General features: G+C 41.9%; 1 protein-coding gene across 1 annotated transcript in view; it reads left to right on the forward strand.

Moving 5' to 3' along the window:
* EHF (ETS homologous factor) overlaps nt 1–6212 on the forward strand; it is a 43297-nt gene extending 37085 nt beyond the window's left edge. Inside the window, exons 7-9 of the mRNA XM_043909147.1 lie at nt 131–193; nt 1890–2085; nt 2189–6212. Of these exons, the coding sequence (XP_043765082.1) occupies nt 131–193; nt 1890–2085; nt 2189–2288 (359 nt within the window). The 3' untranslated portion in view covers nt 2289–6212. The remainder of the gene's footprint in view (nt 1–130; nt 194–1889; nt 2086–2188) is intronic.
* The last annotated feature ends 9960 nt before the right edge of the window (nt 6213–16172 follow it).

Here is a 16172-nt window from a genome sequence, read left to right on the forward strand (position 1 = left end):
TTCACAACCAACTACCTGAACAGTGCCAGGCATGTAGTAGGTGCTCAATAAATACTGGTGAAATGAATGAATGAAGATGATAATTGTAGGAAATAGGGAAATGAAGCAGCTCTCCTTTTTTTCTCTTTAGCAGAGTCACCTGATATGAAAAAGGAGCAAGACCACCCCACAAAGCCCCACACAAAAAAGCACAGTAAGTTGGCTGGCTTTCAGTTGCCTCTTGGCCCTTCCTTTCGTACAAGTGGAGGGTTACTGGAGGCCACCAGTTTTAAGGCAAACACTGCCTCTTCCTGCTGCCTGCATTTCTTCACCTCAAATTGGGTGGGGTGTGAAAAGAGAGGCATCACTTCTTGGCCAAGCAACCCCCTCTGCAGTGGTTTCTCAAAGTAGAGTTTCAATGGCTATTTCCTCCTCACTCTGGTCTATTTGTTCTACCACTGAGACCTCTGTGAATGGGAACTTCTTATAGGCCTGGGGTGGGCTATCCCCCTTTCTCCAGGGGTAAAAAAAGGGGGTGGGATGAGGAGAAAGGTGGGAAGAAACAGCTGAGGTGTATTCTTTTTTTTCTTTTGCTGAATGTTGGCTTCTTACTTTTGTTGAGTTACTGTGCCAAGAGATATTGTTTATTCTTAAGCGTCAGCAGTGCTTTTGCGGAGCTGTATTTCCCCCAATAATAAAATCTTATGAAAGTGTATGAAATATCAGAGATGTAGAGTTGGTGGGGGAAAGAGATCAAGGTGGTATAATTTGGAAATTGTAGGGGTTGGACATCTTTGCTATCTTCTGCTCCAGGTCATCCTGAAGGACTGAAGGAACACAGCCTCTCTAACTGGGGCTTGGGGAGGGAGTTTGTGTCACAAATCCTATGGGGACAGAATTGAATTTGGTTGCTAATGTCATTACAGTCACTGTTTTATTTTCAGATTGACTCCCTCAACCCCTGTGAGACCCCACGGCAGTATATTCTAGACCTAAGAGTTCTAGAACCCTGAGCATTTGGCTGACACACAATTGTTGGGTTGCAGCTGTCTAATTGGTTGAGGTTCTATTAATAAATAAAAGTGGTTGAGCATTGTTCTTCTGGGGAGTAACAGGCTGAAACGAATCCCCAGCAATCTGTCAACCATATTTTGAAGATACTCCCACTAGCCTAGGTGATCTAGACTGATTTTTTAAATTTGATTTTTTTATTGAAGTTGATTTACAATGTTGTGTTAATTTCTGCAGTACTGCAAGGTGATTCAGTTATACATATATGTATATATCTATATACACATATTTTTTTATTATTTTATTTATTTTTTACTGGAGGATATAGCTTTATAATATTGTGGTGGTCTCTGCTGTACATCAGTGGGAATCAGTCATACACACACACACACACACACACATATATCCCCTCCCTCTGCATCCTTTTTTAAAATATCTTTTCCACTATGGTTTATTTATAGGATATCAAATATAGTTCCCTGTGCCATACAGTAGGACCTTGTTGTTTATTCATTTTATCTATAACAGCTTACATCTGCTAACCCCAACCTCCCACTCCATCCATCCCCCAACCCCTTCCCCTTGACAACCACAAATCTGTTTTCTAGGTAAGACCTAATTCTTTTGTCTTGACTTTGCCACTGATTTGTTGTGTGACCTTGGTCAAGTCAGTTAACTTCTCCATGCTTCAGCTTTCTGATTTGTAAAATTAAAAAACTGTGTTAGTTCATTCTTAAATACTCAATACTGGGGATGCTGCGATGTGGTGTCATAGGTGGGTAGCAAGGTACTGAGTATCTCTTACTTGATGGAAGATGTTTCAGCTCCAGGCTTCCTCGAGCTGTTCTTTGGTGTGACTTAAGCTGCCAATAAACTCTTTCTTTTCCACTTGGCCTCAGATCCGCGAGGGACTCACTTATGGGAATTCATCCGCGACATCCTGCTGAACCCAGACAAGAATCCAGGGTTAATCAAGTGGGAAGACCGGTCTGAGGGCATCTTCAGGTTCTTGAAATCAGAGGCTGTAGCCCAGCTATGGGGGAAAAAGAAAAACAACAGCAGCATGACCTACGAAAAACTCAGCCGAGCCATGAGGTTAGGAGTTTCACGTCTCCAAACATGAGAAGTCCACATGACCATTTATTCCCCCAGCCATCTTAATTAGACTAGCCCCCTTATGCAATGTCTTTTGTTACAGATATTACTACAAAAGAGAAATTCTGGAACGTGTGGATGGCCGAAGACTGGTATATAAATTTGGCAAGAATGCACGTGGATGGAGGGAAAATGAAAACTGAAGCTGCTGACACCTTTGAACACAAAGCTAAATACCCCCCCAAATGATAACCAACCATGAAGTTCCCGGACGTAAATATTTCAAAGACTACTTTTTTCTGATATTTATGTACCACGAGGGGGAAAAAAAATACATCTACTTCTAACAGGAAGAAGGAACATGACAGTTGATAAAATTATTTTGTTACTTTTGAAGTATGTCCTATATGGGGAACAAACGTACACAGTTTTCTGTGAAATATGACGCTGTGTCTGGTTGTGATTTGTTTTTGACTCTTTCGTGAAGTTCTTTTCTGCTGCAAGAAGGACAGTGTCTTGTGCTTCTTGCTAAGAGAAAGAAAAATAATCAGAGGGCATTAAATGGTTTTATATGCAAAATGATTTAGGAAAAGGTGACATGTCCTCCACATGTAAGCATTCACGTGGCCTCCTCAAGTGAGGTGGATGTGGTCGCCAGGATGAACTTCAGGGTCTCAGATTAATGGGATGAACCAGAAGGATGTTGGGATGTTTACCTTGACCTTCAGGAGTGAGTGAGTGGAGACTGAGGACTTCTGCAGTCCAGGCTGGACTGTAATCACTGCATAATCACATAACTTTTTTGTTTAAATCAGAGAAGAATAATGGTGCAAGGGGCTTTATACTCATTCAGGAATGATTTACCTGGTGTGAAGTCTATCTTCCCTCCTCCTTCTCAACTCATTGGTGAAAAACTTCAGTTGCCACCTCTGCTCACTTTTGGTTATTTAAGAGAAGGCCTGGCCTTGGTTATTTTTATATTAATTGCTTAAAAAAATCAGTGGGAAAAGGAGATGATGAGTTTTCTCTTGTATTCCCATTATCTGTGGTTTCAGAATTGGCACAATTGACATTTTTGGCTGAATTCTTCTTTGTTGTGTATTATTTTGGCTGTCGTGTGTGTTTTGAGATGGTTAGCATATCTATGACCTCTACCTGCTATATGCCAATAGCACTGTGGTCGTCAAAGTTGTGACAACCAGAAATGTTTCTAGACATTGCCAAATGTCCCCCAGTTTGGGTAGGTGTGGGGATTGCCTTTGACTGAGAACCACTGGTTTAGCCAGTCAAGATGAAGATGGTGATTTACTCTCAGAACAACAGCAACAATATCCCTGGAGTGAAGACTTTAAAGTCAACCTATTTTTCATTTTTAAAATGTTGGGACAATGGGTTGGAATCGCTAGAGGGACTTCTTTTCAGAACCCCAGATGAGAGCTAGAATTAGATAACTTAAACAAGAGCTAACAATGCAACACATTTTCAGTAGCATGACAAAACAGAGAAAAAATTATATTGTAGAAGGAAACACAGAAGAGAGAGAGGGAGACAGACAGAGAGAGGTTATTTTCAGGGAAATATATTTGCAGATATTGCTTCTTATAATCTTTCCTCTTTTGGATAACCTTCCTGTCTCATTTTAACTCTTTCCAAAGTGAATGATGTCTTGTCTAGATTGGGATCTAGAGGAATGTTAAAACAAACAAGCAAACAAAAAAAGACTAAAGAAAGGAAGGATGAAAGAGAAAAACAGAAAACTCAGTTCAGGAGCTGTGGTCAGGAAGGAGTTAGAGACTTTCCTCAGTATCTGTAATTTGACAATGCTGAGTAGTACCTCTGGAGGTTACCAAGCCAGGCAGAAAGAAAAACAACTCAGTTGTACCTTCAGAAGGTCATTCATCTCACTAAGCTGTGCTCCAAGGTCACTGGCCATAATGGCTCTCATTATAAGGACAATGAGCAGCCCAAATCGGAGGCATTCCCACAAGAAAGACAAACCTTGCTCTCCAAGCAAGGCTGTAGAACTGAGGCTTTCCCAGCAGTTGACCATACTTCCCACAGAAGAGATTAAACTTCCAGATATTTGAATTAATGTAAACATGTGAATGTTTGCATGTCTGTGTGTAGTTATTAAGAGACATCTGCTAATTTGCTCTCTGCTGTCCTCTGGCTTGGCCTGTTCATCATCTAAGCTGCCTGGATCATTCTCTGAGCTCTCCCTTCCTCAAAACTGTAAGTTCCTCATGTTCCTCCAAATTGGTCTTGGCTCTTTCTTCACCCTCTCTGTTGAAGAGCAACCCCTGCTAGGTAGTGAGTCTGGGGTGTACTGACTGGAACACTGCAGATAATTAGCAGATTGTGTTATTTGTTGAAAGTGACGGTTTCTTGGCACCTGGTTCCTACTTAAATAGGTTGGCGTATTAAGTTCTCAGCATATCTCTCTATTGTCTTGGCTTGAGTTTGATGCATTTTCTATGTGCTATTCGTGACTTGGAGAACGCAAGGTAATTGAGCCATGCCAACTTGGGGTGTGAACAGAATCTTTCCCACCCCAGTGTTGCAAGGGAGAGAAAAATCTCAGCAACAAGCCAGCAGTAGGTGAAGCCCCCTTCTTTTGGTAACTCACAGCTTCTCACTTAAGAAGCTCTCATCTGAGCCAGCACTCCTATGGTCACTACACATGGCCTCCTGAAACCCCTCTTACACTAAAGGCTTGGGCTCTTATTTTATTTTTTCATAGGAACCCGAGGAAGGAAATGTATTGCTAAGACTTTACTAGATTCAGATCATCTTGGGGCCTCTAGTTAATTGACTTGATGAAACCAGCAAAGCCCTGATTCCCAGTGACGTGCCTACAACTTCTGGAAGTTGCTTTCTGAGCAGCACAGACCAGGGCAGTGAGTTTTTCTTTGAAATGTGCTTGTTCTCCTTTCAAACTCTTCTCTTGCTAGACTGTAAGCTCTGTGAGGGCAGGGATGATATCTTAGCAATACTGTTTTTTCAATACCTACATGAGATAGGTCCTTAGTAACTATATGATGAGTTAATGAATAAATGTCTTCTGGAAGACTCCTCGGATTGGGAGCCCATATCCGTAATCGTGATGTAAATTGTTTCTTTACTGGACAAAGAGCACAACAGCCAAAACTTCAAGGACTTACTATCTGTCAGATGAACATTTTACTGTGAGATTCTTTACTTTGCCTTCCTACCTGAGCTGAAATAAAACCAAAACAGGTTATTTGGTTCTGCAAATCAACCTATGTTGTGTGAGAATTCTGTCACCTCACTGGGAACTGTGAGAATTACCTGGTATATGAGAAGCCAGTCATGAACCTTGAACCTGTCTTAAACGATGAAGATTATGAATGTTTATATGATGTAAATTTCTATTTAAGTGTAAAGCAGTTCTAAGTTTTAGTATTTGGGGGTTGGTTTGTATTTTTTTTTCTTTTTGAAAAATATTGAGGGATCTTTTGATAAGGTTAGTCATGCACGTTAGATTTTAGTTTTGCAAGTGTGTTGCTTTTCAAATGTATAAAATATAGGAGAAGTTAAAATAGTAAGAGGGAAAGACAATTATATTATTCTTCTATCGTTAAAAAAAAAGTTGAGTGACTACTTGTGTGCACAGCATGGAACCATCTTTGGGAGGGGTCTATCTAACCATATAGGGTGTAAGAGATGCTCCACAGGAGCCCACGGAATGGCTACTTCCTATGTGAAAGAAAGTACGTGAGCTGAATTAGCCTCAGCACTGCTTCTCAGGATTCCATTTCTGGAATAAGAGAGAGAACATTGAATAAAAACGTGTTGAGACTGGGTGTCGCAAACCACTGAAATGTGTAAGCCTTCAAGAGTTTAGCTTAATTGGGATTAACCTTTCTGTAACTGTCTGCCTAATTCTTGCTTTTGTTCCCATCTGGCTTCTGGGTTGACATTTTTTGGGGAAGCAACCCTACTGCCGCTATTTTTTTAACAATCAGAAACCTTGCCCTTGAAACTGTGTTAAATTCAAACTGAGTATTTCTGTTTTATGAAAGAATTATTTTTTTCAAAATACAGGTTTTTTTTTGTTTGTTTGTTTGATGGGTCCCAGAAAACACTAATAAAAACTACAGAGACCAGCCTGTAACTGTGTGTTTCATGCTTCAACAAGCCATCCAGAACTGGGCTTAGAGGAATGCACTTAGTCTGTAGCAACACAACTTAGGCAGTTTCTGCATGTGTTTACTCAATAATCATTTACCGAGCATCTATTCCTACGTGCCAGGCATTGTCCTAGGCACCGAATTATGGCAGAAAAGGAAAGAGGCAAAAAAAATTCTGCTCTTGTGACATTTATGTTCTATTGGATGGAAACAGACAAGAAACAAAATATTGACAAACACAACATGGCATATCAGATGTGTCGTCAAGAGATGTAGAGCAAGGAAGAGGAGTAGAGTATACTGGGTATGTAGGGGTGATTGTGAGTTTTGGCAGGGTTAAGAAAGATGGAAGGAAAGGAACCGTGTAGATAGCTGGGGTGGGGAATGGTACCCTATTGGAGGCACCAGCAAATGCAAAGTTCCTGAGGTTCTTGACACCTGTTCCTGAGATGTCCAAAGAACAGGAAGATAGTCTGTTTGCAAGATAGACTCAGCAATAGTAGAAAATAACATTAGAGAGCTTGGAGGCCATGCTGAAGGCTCTAGTTTGAGTGAGATGGGGAACCAGAGAGGAATACCACGCTCCATTGCTGGTTTGAAAGGGTCTTTCTAGCTGTTCTGTTGAGGATAAATTGCAGGAAGCCATTCAATGCTTAGAGTACATTCCTAGTGAAGGATGAACAAAGGGAGGCAGAAAAGATCACTGTCACATCCAGCTTTCCAATACCACACTTAAAAACATTTCCAGGCAGGACATACGTTCTACCAGTTCATAGCATATTTCTCCTGGGGGTGTGGAGTCTTCAGTCCTTCACTTAAATTCATAAGTCACAATGAAAATAACTTGGGGAAGAACCAGTTGATCCCAGGAACTGGGATGTGTTCTTTGTATACATGATTGCATTTAATCCACATGCATCTTGTTATATATAAATATTATCTCCAATTTTCAAATGAAGGAAATGAAGGTCAGAAAGGTTAAATGACTTTCTTAATGTCACACAGTTAGTAGTAATTGGTAGAACTGGCATTGTTCACCCAGCTCTCTTTTTCCAAAAGTCCACGTTCCTTTTTTTTTTTTAACTGCACCAGGCAACTTGCAGGATCTTGGTTCCCTAACCAGGGACTTAACAGGGGCTATGGCGGTGAGAGCACCGAGTCCTTGCCATTGGACCACCAGGGAATTCCCCCCAAAGTCCATACTCATAACACTAACATTTCTTTAGTGTGTCAGAACACTAATGTTTTACACACACACACACACACACACACACAGAGTTTCATGGTTAAAGACATTGAAGAAACAGTACTGAGTCAAATGATGTATTACAGAGTTATTTACTATAGGCTTTTCCAGAGCCTTTGTGTTATGACGTGCATTATGAATCTGTAAGAGAGGTAAAAAAGCGTTCCCAATTCTCCAAGCCTATTTGACAATGGAACTTTTTCATCAAAGAAGACTTCATGAAATCAGCACCCTTTGGAACACTCAGGGAAATGATGATCTCTTGAGATTACCTCTCTGAGCTACAAGAAGCAGTATTTTCATTTTCAGGCCAAATTAGTATGCTGATAATATTCAAGCACATCAGAATCAGCCCACTTAATATAAATTCCATTTTTTTTTCCATGAAGGAGAAATTCCCTCATTGCCTTGGGAATTATTTGCACTGACACATGTCTCAGTAATCATGAAGAGCTTGCGGAGTATCTCCTCTTTGGGAATCAGGAACTCTCCTGAATTTTAACTCTTTAGAAATATCTGTTTGTCCAAAAGTATAGGTGCTAGCCACATGTGGTGATTAACATTTAAGTTAGTTAAAATTATAGAAATGAAAATATAGCTTGTTAATTGCACTACCATATGTGTAGTCACATATGGCTAAAGGTTTCTCTATTGGATAAACAGATATAAAACATTTCCATAATCAAAGAACATTCCAATGGACAGCACTGCTCTAGAATCTGACTTGGGAGGATGGGATAAGGGTGGAAAGGGGAAAGGGTAGTGAGCAAAACTAATCAACAGTGAAATAAGATCCACTAAGCCTTAGAAACCAGAGGTGACCCTGAATTCTAGAGAACAAAAAATTAATAAAGATCCAAAGCAAATATCTCTGTGTTTGCTGGAATGGTGACAGTTATCTACGAGTGCAAACAAGTTCCATGCTGTCAGTGGAGTCTTGGAGTGGGAGGAATTGACTATGCTTATCTCCAAATCCCACAAATACTTTATAGTTATTAATGTGAACATTCCAAGAACGTGGCTCTCTGGTCGAAAATTTTGGTATTGAGGAGATATCACTGAAATGGGAAGGGAAACGAAACGTCCAAAATAGGAATAGCTGGTATTGCCCACTGTTGGCTATAAATGTCATGAACACCATTTTCTTCCTACTTTTCAGGACCGACTTCTTGAGTGAGTAGTTGACCAATGGTGGTGGTGGTTTAGCCACTAAGTTGCAACCCCACGCATTGTAGCCTGCCAGGCTCCTCTGTCCGCAGGATTTCCCAGGCAAGAATACTGGAGTGGGTTGCCACTTCCTTCTCCAGGGGATCTTCCTGATCCGGGATTGAACCTGTGTTTCTTGCCTTAGCAGCTGGATTCTTAACTGTTGAGCCACTAAGGAAGCCCAGCTGACCTATAGACTATTTTCTTATGCCTCAATTCTCTTCTCTTAACCCACAATCTGGCCTCTGTTCATATCAAGTCACTGAAAATGCCCCGTGAAGATCATAGTCAAACTCATCCATACCTCGGGGACTTGGTTTCAGTTGTTCCCTTCACCTAAAATACACTTTTGATGGCCTTGTGGTTGGCAGATTCCTAAAGCCACCTTTGTTAATCACTTGAGCTTCAGCTGCTCACCCACTGTCTCCATGACTTGCTATTGTACTATCCTCATTTTATCTTCTTTTTAGAACTATCACTGCTTGAAATTACATTTTTAGGTCATTATGTTACTCTTACAGTATTTGTATTCCCTGCTAGAATGGAAGCTTCAAGAGAGCAGGTATCTTGTCCACCACATTCACCAATATATTCCTAGCGTTAGGATGTGCCTAACATATGTATCTGGCTCAATGAATATTTGTTGAATAAATGAAGGACTTTTTTTGTTTTCAAATTCCAAGACCTTTCTTTTGACTTCATGATTTTTGATATTGCTGACCTCCCTTTCTACTTTGGAAAAGATCCATTTCCTTTGCTGCAACAGTTTTCTTCTCCTGCTTTCCTCATTCTTCAGTTCTTACTCTTCCCATCCTTCTAACGACATGTGCTCGCCAAGATAAAATCCTTAGCCCTTACCCTCCTCTCTTTACATTCTCACCCTCAAAGCTTAGGCTCTTGAAAGCTCAGTTTAGAGACTTTGTAATGATATGAGGGATGAACAGGCTATTTTCTTTCTGGTCCTGGCTTCAACTCTAACTGGCTGGAGACTGCAGTCATGTCATTTAACTTCTCCATTCTTTAGTTTCTTACTTTCCTAAATGGAAATATATACACTTAATTCACAGCAGTGTTGTGGGAATGGAGTGGACAGAATCTAATATTTATGGAGGTTTTATACAGATAGGCACTGTGCTAAACACTTTGCATTTGTTTATTTATTTGTTTCTTTAAATCTTTGCTCATGAGATAGGTTCACTGTTATTTCCATCTTGTAGTTGAGGAAACTGAGGCTTAGAGAGGCAAAGAATCTTACCTGACTTCACCCTGCTAGTGTGTGGCAGAGCTGAGATTTGAAACTCTGCCTGAGTGGTAAAGAACCCACCTGCTAATGCAGGCAGAGGTAAAAGACACCAGTTTGATCCCTGGGTCAGAAAGATCCCTTGGAGTAGGAAATGGCAATCCACTCCAGTTTTCTTGCCTGGAGAATCCCACGGACAAAAGAACCTGGCATGCTGCAGTTCATAGGGTCCTGAAGAGTGGGATACAGCTGAAGCCACTTAGCATGCATGACACACTGGCTGAGTCCAGAGTTGGTGTCTCAATCATGATGCTCTATTGTCTCTCTTGGAGACTGCTATGAAAAGAATTAACCACTAAACAATGTAAAAAAATTATTACTAAATTTGTGACAACTCTAAGAGAGGTATTTAAGGTCTTTAGTCTGGGAACACAATGATATCTAACCAACAAGGTTGTTTTCAAGTCATTTTACCTTGTGTTAAAGTCATACTTGATCATCCCTAGCCAGAGATGATGATTCAAGGAGTATTCAGTGTCGGATCTGCCTTAAGATCTCAGCCCCAGAGATGGTTGGAGCTGGAAGATCATTTGGTTTGAACTGCCATCAGAAACCCCAGAAGAGGAAATGGCAACCCACTGCAGTATTCTTGCCTAGAAAATCCCATGGAAAAAGGAGCCTGGCAGGCTATAGTCCATGGGGTTGCAAAGTATTGGCCATGACTGAGCAACTGAGCATGCAAGCACACACACTATAATAAAAGTGCAGAGAGCTTAATGTGCAAACCCAAGATGGTCACCCAGGCTCTTAACTAAGAGCAGAAGGCAGTCTTCCAGTTTTTCTGTTCACGCATCTTTTCATGCAAATGTGAGCTTTCCTGATTGTGGACTCCACCATCCCCCGTAACATGGAGATATCCTTTACAAAGTTTTTTTTCTCCGGACCTCCACGGTGATGCCATGTGACCTTCTTATGCTGATTCTTTCAATCTTATACTGGTTCTTCAACATCACCTCCCCTCTGGGTCCCCAGACAGGTTCAATAGGAAAAACTGCACATCCTGGATGTCAGTAGAAGAGCAGATGTGAAACCAGAGGAACCAAGTCAGAGCTGCTAAAATGTGATGAATGCAGAGATCCCTCGTGCTGGGAAGGAAGGAATATAAGAGATTATGAAATCTGGTAAAAATTCCATTAATCACCAGCTCTCTGACGTCGCACGTCGGCATTATTGTGTGTGTGCGTGTGTGCGCTTACGCACGTGTGGGCACGTATATGAGCCTACCCTCCTCTCTTTCACTCTCTGTATCGCTTTCAGAGTCCCTGTTTCTTTCCCATACCTTCCCTTCCTCTTGCTCACCAATCCCTTTCAGACTCCTTCCCTCTCCAAACCTGTCTTTCCAGGTTGCTGAAAGACGGAGGGCTGACAAGACGACAGTTCCAGTCCAGGGCCCGGAATGGTGCCATCTCTCTGAAAGCCTCAGTGGTGACAATAACAAATGGTATTTACCTAAGAGTTATTAACACATCAACTGTTCTCCCCTTGACTATTTAGTCTTGTCATTCAGCACTAATGGACTTTTCCAATGGCAAACAGAGAGAGAAAAAGAAAAACAAACAGTGTATTCACACTCGATAGAGCCGGTGACCCCTGCTGAAGCTGGGAAAACAGAGGCAATCTCTTCATTTTGACCTGAGGCCACGCCTCACCTGAGTGGGGAGGGAGACACAGGATTCGGGGCTTGTGAGGGACTCTCCGCTGAGGTGTCCTGTGAGAGGGAAAACAAGAAGGAAAGAACGTGGCTATGAGGTACTGGGGGAAAAGGGCTTCCCACAGTCAACAGTTTTCAGCTCCATATGGATCAGAGCCCAGGTGCCATACACGGCACTAGAGGCTGCCACAGTCTTGCTGCTCAAGACGCAGTACAAGGCAAAGTCAGAGGACTGGTCCAAGTTCACGCAGCAGGTTAGTGCATGAGCCCACTTGACTTCCTGTTCTACACCACTGTTCTGCATCCACCATTGATGTTCATTCTTTCTTGAGAAAGGAGATATCTTTAAGTCACTGGAAAATAGACTATTAGAATAAGAAGTACAGGCTTCTGAATGGGAACAATCCAAGTTCCAAATCTCATACCTTCACTGACAAGCTGGGTGACCTGGGTGACCAATGACTTAACCTCTACACCTCACCTTCCTCATGAACAAGCAGGTATTCTAAGCTGGTGCTTATACTTTCTCGGGGAGACAGCCGATTAACCAGCATATTACATGGCAAAGCAATCCATAATAGGGACATGCAGGAAGCTGGGACCTGGGTTCCAGGCAAGGCTCCATTACTAACTAGCCATGGGCCTTTAGGCAAGTTTCTTAAACGCTCTTGCTTTGGTTTCTTCATTTGTAAGTCAACAGGTTGGACTAGATCACATCTGAGGTTGTCCCAGATAGAGAGTTCCAAGAATTTATGAAAGTAAGTTTGAATGTAGTCTGAAATATATTTAAATATTTATGATTCTGCCCTGGGAAGCTTTGGTGAACTAAGGTAAACGTGAAATTATCTCTGATGGTTTTGTAAGGCCGTGGAAGTGGGAAGGGGAGTCGAGACAAAAGCAGCAGAGCCTGGATCCTTGGACATATGTGGTCAACTCCAGGGAAAGCTGCCCTTCAGGATCTAAGAACTATATCTTCACCTGGGAAAGCAGCCCCTGGGAATATGACTCAAGGGTAACAGTGAGGGCTGATATTTATGGAGTGCTTACTCTGATTGGGATAGTACCATGCACTTTACTTATATGATCTCATTTAACTCTATGAAGTAGGTAAATAGCATTGTTACCATCTTTCCCTTGGGAGGAGGAAGTGGAGACTTAGTATGATTAACCAATTTGCCCGGGTAGCAGAACTGGGACTTGAACACAGCTCCCAAGCAATGACATTTCTATTGCAAGAACCATTAAGCTGCTAGAGGAAGAACCTCCTGAAATTTAAACAGCTGAGCAAAGTCCCTTCTTTTGTTGAGTAGGCTTTCTTAGAAACAGGAAGTCAAATTTTACCAAAAATGCAAAAATAAACCACTTCCTGGGGCGCTGAGTGTAATTTGAAACTAAAAACTCATGATAGATATCACCTTTTCTTGAGGTTGATTGGTCCCTGTAATGCTAACAGTGGAACCACAGATGGGACATCCAGGGAGCTGCTACAGCAGGAATGCATTGCATGTCTACAAATAGCATCAGTCTCAGAGAATATGTTTATGACGTGCGAGTGCTGCAGAGTAAGGGGTATGGATGATGAAGAAAGAAGTAATTTCTGGTCCTGACAGTCAGCAAAGTCTTCACAGAAGAGTGGGATTTAAATTATATCTGATCACTATGTGAAAAAAGAGGTATGGAAAAATGTGAAGAAATTAAAAAAATAACCTCAAATCCCACCACTCCAAATAATCATGTACACATTTGGTGGATGTCATTCCAGGCTTCTAGACTAATAAAAACATAGATGAATTAAGGGCTGGGAGTTGGGAGGTTGGAAGGTTTTGTTGAAAGCATGATTTCACACTGTAGAATCTTACATATAAACTTTACTAATGGCTGAGCTATTCAGTAAAGAAGAATATATAAGTTATATAGATGGAATTATTTTATATTATTTTTATAATTTTAGTTATTTTTTGGCTACACTAAGCCAAATACTGGAAGGAATTCTTCAGGAACAAAAAAAATTATTTCAGTCTGGAAAGAGCTGAAAAGTCTAGTCTTTTGCTCTGTCTCTGGGAACACAAAACTCCCTGCTTTCAAGTAGTTTGGAGCCCAAAGATAATCCATGTAATGTCTGCACATTCCATAGAGTGAGCACTCAATAAGTGCAATGAAGAGTTGCATGGTCACTATATTTTATCTAAAATATTTACCTTTCTGGTCTCACTGGATGAAGAATAGCAGAAAAATGTCTTTGTTCTGGTACATAAAGTCTTGGAATTCTACCATATCTAAGTTGGGAGGGTGATGGTCTGGTTCACTGCTTTGGTGTTTTTCCTGCTCTGACAAGAACTAGAGGAGGGATTCCCAGGATTCAGGGACTTCAAGCTGCTGCACTGTCATCATTTGCCACACTGGGACGAGTTTGGAAATTTTTCCTCTGTGTGTGTGTGTGGTTGTACACACACTGGACTGTAAGATCTTCTGGGGCAGATGCTAGTCATATTCCTTGTTGCATCTTGGTACCCCACAGTTCTGGGCATGCGGTAAAATGTTGAATGAAGGCAAGGATGTGCATTTAAAAAATATTATTTATTTATTTGGCTGCACTGGGTCTTAGTGGCGGCACACGGGATCTTCAATCTTCGTCGAGGCATGCTGGATTTTTAGCTGAGGCATTCTGGATCTCTCAGTTGCAGCATGTGAACTCTTGGTGCGGCATTCAGAATCTACTTCCCTGACAAAGGATCCAACCTGGGTGCCCAGTGTTGGGAAGTCTTGGCCACTGGACCACTAGGGAAGTCTCAGGATGTGCATTTTTTCAGCTTTTGTGATTATATATGCTTTTTTAAAGGTATATTTTCTTTATTCATTTTAACCCATAAAAATTTCTTCTTCCTTTCATGAAAAATAAAAGAGGCAAAACCTCAGATTGGTGATCCAAGAGCTAACAGTTGTTTCCTTTCTTTTCTGTGTCTTTAACTGTTTGACGCCATTTTCACCGATTATTCCATTTTCTCTCAACAACCTTCTCAGGTTGGGATCAGGGCTCCATTTTACATGGGACAAAACATGCTCAGAAGGATGATTTTCCTTGCTCAAATCACACATGGGTTAAAGAAGGGAGATGTGATGGGAACCTAGGTCTATCTGATTTCAAAGCCCCATGCACTTTGCACTGCCCATATTGTCTCCATCCATGTACAGATGGCACGGTCCTTTGGTCCCCAGATGCATGGCCTCCTTTCTCACATTAAGAGGTGCATATGTCAGAGTTTCTTGGAGGAGATGAGGCTCTTGCCCTGCCGTTCATTTTCAACAGAGTGGTTTCACTTTTGTTGACTTCACACTTCAGGCTTTCCTATAAAATTTCATTTGAGCAAAGTGTTCCAAAGCAAAATCAAACCAAATCAAACTGGAACAAACTAACCAGTCTCCTGACCTTGAGATCAGGAAACCTCTAAGGATTCTCCTATAAAAACTGAGTTCAGTTCTCTCCTGAGCCACCAGCCTTCAGTCTCGGAGAGGCTCCTGCAATGCAGAGGAGGGAGCCGGAAGGCCTGGCATTTGCTGCATTCCTGTGCTGTTGAGGGCTCAGCACCATTTCCCCCAGGAAAGAGGGGACTCTGGCAGCATTACACTGAGACTATCTAGTGACTCACAACTCTCACTAGCTGACCTATGAGCTACTATGTCCTAATGGTTAAAAGCACAGGCTTTGGACTCAGATATATCTACTTTAAATCCTGATTTCTACTGATGGTCAGCTTTTTGTCTGTGACCAAGTTCCTTTATCCACTAAGCCTCAGCATCCTCAATGGTAGTGTTAGTCACTCTGTGATGTCCGACTCTTTGAAATCCCATAGACTGTAGCCCATGAGGCTCCTCTGTCCATGGAATTTTCCAGGCAAGAATACTGGAGTGGATTGCCATTCCCTTCTCCAGGGGAATCTTCCCAACCCAGGGGTCATACCTGAGTCTCCCACATTGCAAGCAGATTCTTTATTGTCTGAGCCACCAGGAAAGCCCAGAGACTTTGATAATAAGCAATTTATAAAGTCATTGCAAAGCTGAAAGGGGACTGTATGTACAGTACCCAAAGCTACCATTAATCGAACACTTACTGTGGACCGCTTGCTCTGGCCAGTGCTGTAGACACGTTGTCTTATTGCATCCTCACAACAACCTTGGGAAGGGACATGTTTGGCCTGTGACTGGCTACACGGGAAGCAGTCAGTAAGTGGGAGTTGTCGTTGTCTGGTTGTTGCTGTTACAGTGACAGGGTCCTGGATCAGTGGTGCCAGGTGACTGCAGGGCGCACACACATGTGACGATGCTGGGCTGGACCCTCCCAAGTGCTGCTTCTACCTGGGTCACTGGCTGGGGAGGCTGACAGCAGCCCCGAACTAAGGGCTCTTCTCAGTGAGCGCTTCCTGTTGGATTTTCTCCTCTCTTGGCCCGAAGAATTTGTGCTCCCCTCCTCAACTCCGGTTCTGATTAGGCCCCTACCAGTTGGCATTGATTGGCAAGAAGGCAAAAAGAATTTTC

Source organism: Cervus elaphus, chromosome 1 (assembly GCF_910594005.1).
Source record: "Cervus elaphus chromosome 1, mCerEla1.1, whole genome shotgun sequence".
NCBI classification, from domain to species: domain Eukaryota; kingdom Metazoa; phylum Chordata; class Mammalia; order Artiodactyla; family Cervidae; genus Cervus; species Cervus elaphus.